This window comes from Adelges cooleyi, unplaced genomic scaffold, assembly GCF_023614345.1.
Source record: "Adelges cooleyi isolate 19-005CV unplaced genomic scaffold, UGA_ACOO_1.1 ACOO_flye_CR_arks_rails_tigmint_CR_PRNA_168, whole genome shotgun sequence".
Classification (NCBI taxonomy): Eukaryota; Metazoa; Arthropoda; class Insecta; order Hemiptera; family Adelgidae; genus Adelges; species Adelges cooleyi.
In genome coordinates, this window is record NW_026095825.1 from 150974 (window position 1) to 164656 (window position 13683).

Here is a 13683-nt window from a genome sequence, read left to right on the forward strand (position 1 = left end):
TTATTTATTTGTCTGGATGCACGGTGACTATTTTACCGCTGAAGCAATGTCTATAGCACAACTATTATACGTATTAGATAATATATGACATTGCTTCACACTAAACTGGCTATAGACTATTCTCAAGCACACGAAAAAAAAAACAGTTTTTATGGTTTTATTGTCTGTTTATGTGCAAAACAAACACACGTGTTACTTAATATATTGTAACGTGAGGTTTTAACAATTTTTTATACGATTTTTTTGCTTTTACAAGCGTCATTTGGAGTCGCGCGCGAAATAATATACAAAGCGAACAATAATTTATCTGTTTAAAATTTGTTTTTAAAAATTAATAGCTGAATTTGTAGAACAAAGGTAAGTTTTTTTTTTGTATGAATCAGACTAAATAAATACACAAAACCAACAAAATGCCTACAAACCAATTGTGACCTTAATATCTTTATGACCACTCAAAATGTAAAACGTTTTCAACACTTTTATTCCGACTGGTGAATGTTATCTGTAGTTATAAGTTAAATTGTCTCTTCTGTCTACCTACCGAAAAAGCCGTGTTCTATTAGGCAGTTTGTATAGACATGCTACGAAAATTTTAAAATTTAAAAATTTTCAAAAATAACATATAGAATAACTGATTTAAGGTTCTCGTCACAGGTTCTGAGATAATAGTGGTAAGTTAGCTTCCTTCATAGTAGGGGTTGTTTCAGTGTATCTGTAATTTAAAGTTTAATTAGTTTAATCGTGTTCACGATAATCTATAACTGACTTTTTTATATTTGCATGAAGTGGTATCAACAACAATGTTCACTATAAAAAATCGACACTTACCGAGAAATAAAAATATGTTCGAGTAAATAATGTGTTGTTTGTAGTATTTTCTAATCTAATAAAATAAATATTATAGTTGATCCATTGAATTAACAGAGTATTTTGGTCAATAATTGACATAAAACATCAGTAAATCATGAATTTGTTTTTTTTGGAAAAAATCTTAAAAATATTGTTTTATGCTTAACAGGACATTGGGTATCTTGTTTAATAACCCGCAAAAAACTGTTATTAAATTAATTGTTTTAATAAATTACCTTTTTACGGTAAAAAATGTTTTCCACGCTTTATTCGGCTTAAAGCTATAATATTATATTTGATAGCTCTATTTGAAGGGGTATTTTTCTGATTCAAACAAGAAACAAAAACAAATTTTTCATAAAACTTGTTTGCGTGGTAAACTTTAATAATAATAGAATTGTTTAGTTAGTTAAAAACAATAAAAAAGACTAAGTAAATAACTAACCCTTCGATATTTAAATTAGAACAATTATTACTCGAATAAAATATCTATTATCGAGACTTCTTAATGCTAATCACTAAAAAATATGATTTATTTAATGTTTGATGGTGACTTTCGATTGAAAGCTATTTGAAGGATATCACTCAAATTACACACCTAGTTAATTCTTATTTTAATTGCTAAAAATATTTTACATTATAATGTTTTACTGACAACATTCGTTGGGAGAAAAAAAGTGGTCTATAATATTATGTAATATATAATATTCTAGATGAGCTTTGTGTTAATTATTATCACTTTTATATGTGAATATGATAATCATACTTTTGGCTGTAGTCTTAAATACTTTTGTGGTGTATTTTTTTAGCTATTAACGACCATCATCTATAGCCAACGTGTATATTACCATAAATTTAACGCCTAACAAATGTCGTCAATTGTACAATATTGCACCATTTTTTTTATACTTAAAAAGAGTATGTGTTTCAAAAACGAGACAACAACAAAACAATGATCTACATACTAGTAAATCTAATATTCTATGAAAAAAATATGCTAGTTCTGGTTCTCGTTTATCGTCAAATAAATAATACTATTTACTGCACACTATGTTGTTATTTAGAAATTAAAAATCCAGTGGACGAAAACCCAAAACATGTATTCCAAAATGTATTTTCTCATAACGTTGATTATGTTAAGTAGTCTCAACCACATCATGGGCGCTTTGGACTCTGATACATCTGGTAAAACACTTTTTACTTATACATTTATTAATATTTATAATTAAACATAATAATACCACAAAGCATAACAGAACATTTTAATTTTTCGGTTTCATTTTATTTTTTAGGGTTAAAAATTACAAATGTTTATTGGGTTAATGGGAACATAATAAGATTTAATTTTCAGATTAACTCTAATTTTTGTAATTATTTCAATGAAAACTAAATATTATAATATCAATTTTACAAGATTGAATCTTTAATCTCCGAAACACTATTTAAGTTAGGTCTTACATTTAAGTTGAATTCGGTTCAGTTAATGTATTTTTGTATATTGTGTGATACCTAAATTAAAAAATAATTTAAATAAGAAAAGTTTAATTGATAATTTAAATTAAGAGTTTTCTAAGGTAGGTTATTTTTTTTTAAAGCTAATTACAAGAAAAATGTGTTGTTTTATCGTACTAACTGGATATTTTAAAATATTGTTTTAACTAATTGAGTGCTCATTCGGTCCTTAGATCAAGGGGGAGATGATAAGTTCTCTGCATTTCATAAATTATGTTCGTTGGTAAGATGGTTGAAAAGTTTTTACTTGAAAATTAGATATATTTTAGGCGTTTCTTGTTCTACACAGTCAGATCAAGACTTTCAGCCAACAATTTTCCATGTAAAAGGAACACACCATAGTATTGGAGTACAAATTGCAAGTTTAACTAACAATATTATATAATTGCATTTTCCGCAACTTAGTTGTACATTATATTTAATCGGCAGGGACAAAAATTCAAGACAATGATTAAAGATTTCTTGGCATCTTACACGTCTTTGCCGGCTTATTTGAAAGCCTACAATACACCCGAAGGAAGAGCAATTTACGACGATTCGTTAACGTCGTCAATGAAATACTTTCCACAGTATGTGCGAGAGCTACAAGGCATGGCTTCAGGCGCCGATGTCGAATTTCACGTGGTAAACGATATTTATAAACTTTAATAAAGGTTGATTAGATGTTCCTTGAGTTCAATGTGTTCAATCTTAGTTAATTAGCAATTAGCATTCGACATTTTTAACAAGCCAACAAATAAAAAAGATTAGCTAATCATACAAATTGTATTGCCAGTTAAAACGAGAACCGAACAATGTAAAACATATTGACCTAATGGTTCATTGGCCCTACCCTGATTATATTGTGTATTTTTCTATCATTTAATAGATAACGATGACAATTTGTACTTCTTTTAAAGTCAAACGTGTTTTAATAATGTTTAGCTAAGTATGTAAAAACAAATTAAGTGTTAAATTCTGGTAAATTAAAATTGTAAACTTATGATTGTTTCCATCGCGCGATAGATACTCGTAGGTACTTTTAATAATAGGTAAACACAAACCGTGCTACTAGTACTGTGTAATAATTTATATGATCACGTTTAAAACTTTTTTTTTTTTTTAAAAACCCGTTATCTTAAGTTTATTTATACGTACAATTAAATATAAATTACTCGTTGTTTGTTTTAACACATAATTTTTGTTTTGTTAAGCTATTCTTAGTGCTATTGGATGACACGCTGACAATGAACATGCCGAATGCTACCCCTAAAGACGCTGGACCAGTCGGATGCACTTCAATTCTTGTAAATCAGGAAGAATTTCAGGTACATCAGAATGTACTGAACAAAATATTAAACGTATAATATAGGGTGGCTGAAATAAAGCGATAATCAAAAATTTTAATGTATTTTCAGAAAATAATATGTAGAGTCATCTAATGGATTTATCATTTATTTCATAATTCATGAAATATCTAATTACTCTTCTTGTGTAAACATAAAACCTTATTATTTCATGAAGTACATACCGTACATAAGTTTCTCTGTAAATGATATTTGTTCAAGTTCAATAAATAATAAATTTTAAATAATATATTATTTGCAAAACAAACATTTCGGTGGGTTAATCATCATAGAAAATGAAATGAATTATTACCAGACGCCATTTGTTATTATAACAATAGCTTGTACTGAACTTGTATGTAATTTTTTGGTTTTTTTTCCATGTTCACTTTAAATAAATTTAATTGTTGTAGGCTTTGGGACACAACGAAGACGCTTTGAAGGAAACCAGTGGCCATTATTATATAATATCAGCTAATGTGAAAGCCGCAGATGATGAAAAGGGTGGGACATTCAAGCCTAGAGATGAAAATTGGAAAGCGGTCGTTTATGCGGCATCATTGCCTGGATATGCAAGTGGTGTCAACGCAAATGGAGTGGCATATTCAATTAACACGATTTTTGCTAGCAAACAACCCAGAAGAAAAATACGTGAGAACTATATTAACGCGTTATAATATAATATTGCCTAAAGCGTACATAGTGTTACATCAAAAAGGTTTATTTAATAATCTAGTTATATCAACCACGATGGTTGGCTAAACCATTGTGTTGGAAAAATGCAACACTCGCCGAGATTGTGTGTTGTGTGTTCGTGACCGGGAAATTTAAAAATATATCCAAGACGAGTTTACTTAAAAAATATAATAAAAAAAAACAAATTCCAACTATAAAGAACTTTTTCCAAATCATTTTATACAACACTTATTTTGTACTCGAGGTTGTTCTATTATTAATCAACAAACATAATAGACCGCACTATTTACGTTAATAACAATATCTTATCGTTCGAACGACATTTTATACTAATGTTCTACCATTTTTTTTTGTTTATATTACAGCTCGAGGAATGATAACGAGAGCATTGCTCTCAGCCAAAGCTGACCTGAACGACATCATTGAAATTCTAACCAACGATAGGTGTGTACGGGGTGACTCGTGCGGCACGGCCGATGCGTTCAACGTGAACTTGGGGTTTTTCGATCCGGAGTTGACGGGTGGCAAAAGAATCTTCTACAATCTGGAAGTCACCCCGGACAAAGACAACGCAAGATCGATAGTTTCCCTGGCAACTATATCGGCTGGACACAACGGGCTTCACATCAACAAACTACTGTATTCGGGATACGCGGAAATACCTGATCACAGCGGTGTGATAAGCAGTGTGGCGAAGACCAAACGTTACCGTCAATTGACCAAAGACAATCCTATCACTGACATGGATGGAGTGCTCCGAGTTCTTGGCGATACCGATCCGACTACTGAATGGCAGATATTCAGGAGCAGGCCTGGCGATTTTGTTTACACCATTCACACGGGTAAGTTAGGTTCTCGACGGAGCCGAACTAATATAATGTTTAAATTTTTAAAATGACAGTTTTTAAATAAATTTTGCTAGTTTTATAACTGAAGAACCACTAAAACGGCTGTCGAGGAATCAAAAAATTACAATATTGCTGATACATTTTGATCATCTGGCTTATGGTTGTTTTTCAGGTGTTATTGATTTCACCAAAAAAATATGGTACATATGGCCGAAAAATCCTCGTGCCGAAAACGTTACACCTATCGAGATACGGCTCACCTTCGATGACCAGAATTAAAATTAAATTTAGATTAGTTATCACAATAAATGTCAATAATTATACTATAGATAAGCTTTCGTTGAATTCAAAGTGTTCTTAAATTGTTTACATTTTTAACAGTTGTAAAACAAAACAATTTTTTACAGTTAAAACCTATGGTTGGTCTAATCTAAACAACACAGAATTTTAATCATACAACAAATCATATCGAAGAGACTTGTTGTGATTGAATTTATCGTTGTCATATTAGATTTAAACAGTTAAATTTCCCTACTAAATTATAATATATATATATATTATATATTTTTTTTTTTAACTATGATACAAATGTGCTTAAGTGTCAAATTCTATAAAAAAATGTCTCACTCAAATTCAAAATTTTTATGATGGTAAAGGAATATAAAAATATTGTCAATTTTCAACAAAGTAGAGGTCATAATTATTGAACCAAAATTTCCACTTTTTATTAGAGGAGGTCACTACACATTTTACGGAAAAAAGTTAAAGGACCTCGCTTCATAATTTGCCCGGAGTCCCGAAAATTGTAGCGCCAGCCTTGCACTTATATTAAGGTTTATGTTAAAACATTTGGATATTTTACTTAGCGACAATTTACAAATGTGCGTTGACGAAGTGTTTTAGCTGGATTTTATTTATTAGACTACATTACTAACAGCTATGCTATCAGTACATCAACAATAAGTAATAACAGAGAAGACAAAAACTGTCTATTGATTAACATATGTATAATACGTGTAAAAGTCATTATAGTTTATAATAGTAACACTTTGAACAATATATTACAGGTGAGCAATCGTGTATTTACTGTCTAAGAAAATTTTAAATAATACCTTTGTCTTAGGTAGGCTTTGGAAACGAAATTAAAGGTATCCCTGTACAAGTTTAGCAATTAATACAAATAAAAATAAAATAGTGAAGATTTTTATATTTTATTATTAAAACACATATTTAACTAGAAAAATTTATATTTCTTATGAATTTTTAAAACAACTTTTAATAATAATAATTATATAAGTGGATAAAAAAGGAAAACAAATAAATTGCTAAATTTTATCATAATTTAAATTTGAGTAAATTACAATTCTAGGTATCATTAGACTATAAACTTATACGGTTGCTTGATACCGTTATGATGTGGTTTTTCCATATTTATTCTTGATCAATGCTTTACATTGATCAGTGAAGTCCAATGGAGTCATTTTGATCACATTGCAAATTGTTTTTATAAGAATCCTAAATTGTATACTGTTTATATTGTCTAAAAAAATTAATGTTTTTTATTTATAAGTAAATAGTGTATATATTGTACATATTGCACGGTAGCTAACAACACACTTTTAAAATGTAACATTTATAATTAACATATATTTTGTTTTGGCGGTTTTTTTTATTACTTTTTACATTTTCCGAATCATTGTCAATCGTTTAACACTTGAAGTGAACGTTAACACTCTTTGAAAACATCAAGTACAAATAATTTATGTAGGTATTTAAGTTTTGATGCTAAGCTTCTAAGCTATTATACTTTTTTTAAATTAGATAATTTTTTTGCAGTGCTCGAAAATACAATAACTTAGTTATCTGAACCGGCTTTATACACTTCAATGTTCCCTCCTCAAACATTGACAAAATCCTCAATACATATAATTGAGTTTTTACTTTTTAACCATATACGTTTGTGAAAATGCACAAATAATTCATTTTATAATAAAAATGTATCATGTTTAAGGGAAAATGATGGAAAGATGCATATTTAAATTTTCATAAAGGGAAAATGAGATTTATTTCTTAAGATCCACTTCTTCACAGCCTATCAGGTATAAATCGTATCAATGCAAAAATATTATTAAAAAAATGGTGAATAAATATAAAGCCATAACCATTTACCTATATTTTTGCTTTCAGCTCCGGCATTCTTTATATAATTGTCTATTATATTTGTATAACAAAGAGAATCATTCACGAACAATTTAAAATGATCCATTGTAAGTGGAGCTTCATTAGACAACTGAAACCAACCTTTCACGAATTGATAAACACCATCTAGAATCTGAAATTTGTTTTTAGTAGTATGATCATATTCCGTTACATAGAGAAATGATTTGTGTACAAAGAACATATTAAATGCTAGAATAAAAAAAAACCCTACTCATCTGAAACAGGCGAAACTATCGGTTACATTAATCATTTATTGATATAATCACGATAAATTAATTATTTATCCATAATACATTTTTCAACCTAGACTAAATTAATAATTTACCTGTACCTGTTTAAATAAAACAGTTTTTATTTTTTAAATCTTAAATAAAAGTCCAATTGTCATTTTTATCATTTTATTTAAGAGAATGGATTATTTTTAAATTTATAGTATATTATATACTAGAACACCTAGCAGATCTAACATCATCAAAAACATGTGAATCGCATGTCAATGTAAATAATATCCATATTAATCATTATAATATAAATAAAATACAGTTTAGACCAATATGTATATTAGAATTAAACAGTCAAGTATTTACTATCTAAGAATATAAAAAAAAGCTGTGTGGGTTACGGAACCCCCGGAGAAGCTATGCTTAGAATTTAAAGTATGCGAATCATACGGTTACTATGATAACCGTGGTTACAAACTAATAGTTTATTTTGGGTTAGCAACTAAAAATAAACATATTCGTATTTTAAGTACAAAATTCGTGTTTGAGGCTACCCTTAGGGGTGGAATTTTCAAAAATTACTATGCCAGACAACTTTCCAAAGTTTCATGGCGATGGGATCAATAGTGTAGTAATGCGATAAGGATAAACAAACATACGGCATATATATATATATATATATATACATAAGCCCGAGTTACGGTTTTTCTTCCACGGTTGACCCCCAGTTCCATAAGAAGCATAGCTTCAATAAAACAATTACCTTATCCTCGTAAGTGTTTGGGGCCGTACCCAATGTCAGTAGAGAACCCAGTTTATAAGCAAATTTATCATAGACAATTGATGTACATTGATTAGTAAAGTCTAATGGCGTTATTCCAATTGCAATGCAAATCATTCTTATAAAGCTCCTAAATTGAACATTATTTATGTTACCTATAACATAAAAAAAAAATGTTTTTTATTTAAAATATTATATAATATATTTTATAGATAGATTTGTACAATATAAAGAGCAGATACATACTGCACAAAAGCCCAGAAAACACTTACACAGCATTAAAACGTAACGTTAATAATTAATAAACAAACAAAATAAAAAATTGTATTATTTAGTTCAAGCACTTATTTTATAGAACATGTATGATGTGTGTTATAAAATATAATAACGATTATATCATAAAACTTATGATGCTTATTGTATAACTTAACTTGAGTTCCTACTTAATCATTGGCAAATTCCTCAGTAAATATTATTGAGTTTTTGCATTTTATATTTAAAACCATATACGTTCGTGAAAATGTACAAAAACAATTTTTTATGATAATTATTTCTTATGTTTAAGGAAAAATATCAAAAGGTGCATATTTCAATTTTCATAAATGCCAATGACAATTATTCATACATCATCAGCGCACATAACAGACTTTTGTATGCACTGATGATGATAACATTGCTATCGGAAATAGAGTATTATTTTTGTGATCGAGGAATTATTTAATTATATTTTTTGTATAACCCCCCCCCCCCCGTGGAAAAATCCTGGATACGCTACTGAGGAGTATAAATAAATGACCATTTACCTATGTTTTTGTTTTTAAATACGGCGTTTCTAAAGAACTCTTCTATTATGTTCTTATAATGAATAGAATTACCCACAAAAAAATTGAAATGGTCCATTGTAAGTTGACTTTCATCAGACAACGCAAACCAATTTTTTACGATTTGATAAACGCTATCCAGAATCTGAAATTTGTTTTTACTAAAATAGTTTTATTACGATACACAAATAACAGATTAAAAAAATTAAATACATGTTGACTAGAGAATAATATAAAACGAACAGTCATCAGCATGCATTGACATGTCCAGAAATATACATTATAATAAACGAATAAAAATTAACTGTTATTCTATTTTTTATTTATTGATATAACCACGATTTATTTATTGTTTATCTATGCTCAATTTTCGAACCTAAATTAATAATTTACCAATAACTTAAAATAAAAAGTGTGTTTTGTAAATCTTAAGTAAAAGTAAAATTGTCGTTACTGTTATTTTATTTAAGGGAAAATTATTTATTTTAATTTTAAGTATATTATTTACTAAAGCATCTAGAAGACAATTATGCTACCAATACATAAGCAATATGAGAGACAAAAACATGTGAATCGATGAAACAATACCAATAAAAATTATTATGATATATAAAAGTACAGCTTTGACCGATATATGAGAATTATACAGTCAATTATTTACTGTCTGGGAAAATAAAATAAAACAATTACCTCGTCCTCGGTAATGTCTGGGGCCAAATTCGATTCTAGAGGTGAATCAAATTTAGGTCCATATTTATTGTTGATTACTGATCTACATTGAATTGTAAAGTCTAATGGCGTCATTCCAATTTCAAAGCAAATTATTCTTATAAAAATCCTAAATTGAACATTGTTTATACTGTCTACAACAAATAAATATTTTTTTAATTATAAATAAATACTATATATTAGTTGTTAGAATATAAACAGCAATTGCACACTGCACAGTAGCCAAAAACACACTTACATAGTTACACACTTACATACACTTACTTATTATAACATGTTATGTTCTATAAAATATAATAATGTAACATATGACTTTATAATTTTGTGTAAATTATATTTTGGAGGTTTTTTATTACTTTTACATCAGAAGTACAATTATTTACAAGTATAAATAATTTGTGTAGGTATTTATGTTTTGATGCTAAGCTTCTAAGCTGTTATACTATTAGGATATTTATTGCAATGTCTAAAAATACAATAACTTAGTTTACTAAACCGGCGTATTGATTAATAATCACACGCGATTGATATGATTTGGTTGTAGTTGTTGACCATGAACACGACCCCTACTCAAACATTGACAAAATCCTCAAGAAATATTATTAAGATTTTACATTTTATACTTAAAACCATATACGTTCGTAAGATCATATAATAAATATTGATCGTGTTTAAGGGAAAACAACAAAAAAATGCATATTTGAATTTTCATAATCGAGAATGAGAATTATTTCTCTAGACCAACTGCTTAATTGCTCACCTCAAACATAAATGAAGTACACAAAATAACCATTTACCTTTGTTATTTTTTTTAACGTTAGAAAGTTTGAATAAGTCTTCTTTTATATTTTTATAACATTCAGTATCTCCCACAAACATATGGAAATGGTCCATTGTTAGTTGATCTTCATTAGACAATTCAAACAAATCTTTCACTAATTGATACACGCTATCCAGCATCTGAAATTTGTTTTTACTAAAATCATTATATTTCGATACATAAGAAATAGATTTTAAAATGCATAAATATAGGAGGAGGCATTGACGAGTGGGTAAACCAGCAGCGTTTGTCCTTAGTGGCCTGCTGAGCTCATATGATTAGTATCGTTATATTTCGTTTGAATTATAGATTATTTAAATAAATAAATGAATTGTTATTCCATTGACCATTATTATTATAACCATAATTAAATTACCATTTGTCCATGATCAATTTAACAATCACATTTAATTATAACAAATTCAGTTGCACATAACACAATTAAAAAAATTAATTATATCAAACAATAACCTATGGATATTTTTTTGGTAAAAAGACAATGAATAAACAAATAAAAAATTAGAACTCTTATTCTGTTATTAATTTATTAATATCACGATTTATTTATTTTTTTTTATCCATGATCAGTTCTTTAATTTACCTATAACTGTTTACATAACAAATGTACTATTTTGTAAATCTTAAACAAAAGTAAAACACAAGTTATTTTAAAAATGTTGAATTCTTTATTTCCAAGAGCACCTAGCAGACAGCTATGCTACCAGTGCATCTGCAACAACGTGGAAGGCAAAACTATGTGAATCAATGAAAATAATACTTACAAAAGCCATTATAATTTGTAAAAGTATATTTTTAACCAGTGTATTAAAATTAAACGGTTGAGTATTTATTGTTTGAAAACATTACCTTGTCTTCGGTAGGTTCCAGGGCCGAACCTGGTGTCGTACCGATTATAGGTTTAACAATTAAGACAAATGAAAATAAAAATAAAAAAGTAAACATTTTGTTACTTTATCCACTGTAAAGTAGATTTTAACTACAGAACGAAATGAAGAATTACTCTTGCTATAATTCCCAGTTTTATTGTGAATTTCAAGTACAAAACGTTAGTCACAAATATGTTAAAAGTTCATACTTTGGCATACAAAATAATAATTTTTATAATAAATCATTTAACAAGACATTTTTTTTTTTGTCTTATTTAATTTAAACCAAGCAGAGAATTAATTATTTTTTCAAACAAGTGTTTTTTAACAGTTATTTTATTTGTTATTAGTTTTAGGCTAGATGTCAACCAATAAACTCGTAATATTTTTCACGCTTAAAGTCCTCCCTCCTCTCCGACCCCATTTTTGTGGCCTCTTTTCTCCTATATTTTCTTTTCTATCTAAATATGACTATAATTGTTTGCGTTCTTCGATATTGACGAACCAGTAAATCATGGTAAGATCAAAATATACTAATGTACACGTTAAGATGCAGCCTTCGTTACTCTAAACCAAAACGTACTTTTTAACGGTAATTACGAATAAAAAAGCAATTTTATTGATTTATCTACCGGGTCCAAAAATGTAAAAACCTTTCCTTCGAAATCGAAAAAAAATTACATATTTTCCAAGTTGAAACTATAACACTGTATAACTTGAAAAATAGCAAATTGAATAGTTCGGGTAAATAAAATATTTGTCAAATTCATGGTTTCTAATTTGGTTTTTATTGAGCTGGCTATAATTGTTTCTAGTGACAACAAGAAAATAACATTTTTATTAAAACTATAAAAATCATCAAACTCCGGTTTCATTTAAAATGTTCAGTTTTGTATAATAATTTTGAATACTTGTTTACATTTGTATAAACGTAGGATGTATTATGCAGATTTTACTAATTTGTTGTTTAAAACAAGGGTTGATGTTTATCTTAAAAATAATAATAATAATGTTAGCAATTGTTATCTTTATCAAAAAAAATGTGTAAACCAATAATTTGTATGAAAGTTTAAACTTAAATGTGTGGATAACCACTTTAAAATAGTTCTTAATTATGAGCACCTCAATTTTATTCTTCGGGCATCTTAAAATAGGACCGCATTAATAGAATTGGGTGTTGCTGTAATGAAAAACAAAGTAGTCTGCGCTCTTTAGTAACGTCTTAATACATGTTATCGTTTGACGAAATGAATCGTTTGTTACACTTTCAAGCTTTTGGAACGTGTTGTCTGAATATTCATTAAAAGAGACTGGTGAGTATAAAATGAAAACCACTTTCAACGGTACGAAAACGAAAAACGATCAGATGATATCGATTTCTTTGTATACGCTACTGTTTTGGTTCTGTAAGTCCTGTGCCAAGCAAGGGTAAATTAAATACGTTTAAATAAGTTAAACAAATGTAATGAAATCTACTTTTTAAGTCGTTATACTCTGATGTAACAGATAACACAAAACATAAAATGAAGAACAATATAGTATGTATTATTAAACGTCACAACTGTTTATGATCTGTGTGCCAGTGACCGCACGTCGTATATAGTGGACAGTCCTCACTATGTATTTATTTAATATCTAATAACGGTGGTACGTAACTTAAGTTAATACGATATATCCGATCATAGAAGAGAATATAATAATTACAAAAGCCGTTATTATAACGTTAACGAAATTGATGCTTATTTTTTTTTTTTACTTGTTTAAGACTATGTGTCCGTACTAGTTACGCCTTAGTGCTGGGTTCTTATATAATCACATTGATTAATATATAACATATATGTCAGTAAGTCATTATGCATTCCGTTGTAGCCGAGTGCTGTGTTTTCAGTGTAGCACTCACGGCCAATATGATATTTTTGGTGTTTTTCTTGATTTTACATATCATAACTCATTATTGACAAATTGTTTTTTTGT

General features: G+C 28.3%; 1 protein-coding gene and 1 long non-coding RNA gene across 6 annotated transcripts; one reads left to right on the forward strand and one right to left on the reverse strand.

The window, feature by feature from the left end:
- Positions 1-259: 259 nt before the first annotated feature.
- On the forward strand, positions 260-5795 carry LOC126832992 (uncharacterized). Of its 5 annotated transcripts, XM_050564069.1 has the most exons (9): positions 441-671; positions 1914-2034; positions 2535-2584; positions 2651-2719; positions 2791-2985; positions 3555-3668; positions 4100-4337; positions 4748-5224; positions 5403-5795. In XM_050564069.1, exons 2-9 carry the CDS (start codon positions 1947-1949, stop codon positions 5507-5509), a joined length of 1338 nt encoding a protein of 445 aa, XP_050420026.1. In that variant the 5' UTR covers positions 441-671; positions 1914-1946; the 3' UTR covers positions 5510-5795. The 5 variants fall into 5 exon arrangements, with proteins under 5 accessions (XP_050420025.1, XP_050420026.1, XP_050420024.1 ...); XM_050564068.1 differs by lacking the exon at positions 441-671 and adding an exon at positions 260-357 and having other exon boundaries at positions 2535-2719; XM_050564067.1 differs by having other exon boundaries at positions 2535-2719.
- A 637-nt stretch (positions 5796-6432) lies between these two features.
- LOC126832994 (uncharacterized) lies at positions 6433-8817 on the reverse strand. Its single transcript, XR_007684824.1, has 4 exons — positions 8699-8817; positions 8435-8607; positions 7400-7562; positions 6433-6770 (listed from the first exon to the last, which is right to left on the reverse strand). It is a non-coding gene; the product is annotated as an uncharacterized LOC126832994 (long non-coding RNA).
- Between the last annotated feature and the right edge of the window lie 4866 nt (positions 8818-13683).

Coding starts and splice junctions, on each gene's coding strand:
- LOC126832992 (XM_050564068.1), top strand. CDS start 1,947: ATGTATTCCAAAATGTATTTTCTCATAACGTTGATTATGTTAAGTAGT. Junction 2,986..3,554: donor CCGATGTCGAATTTCACGTG/GTAAACGATATT, acceptor TGTTTTGTTAAG/CTATTCTTAGTGCTATTGGA. Junction 3,669..4,099: donor TAAATCAGGAAGAATTTCAG/GTACATCAGAAT, acceptor TAATTGTTGTAG/GCTTTGGGACACAACGAAGA.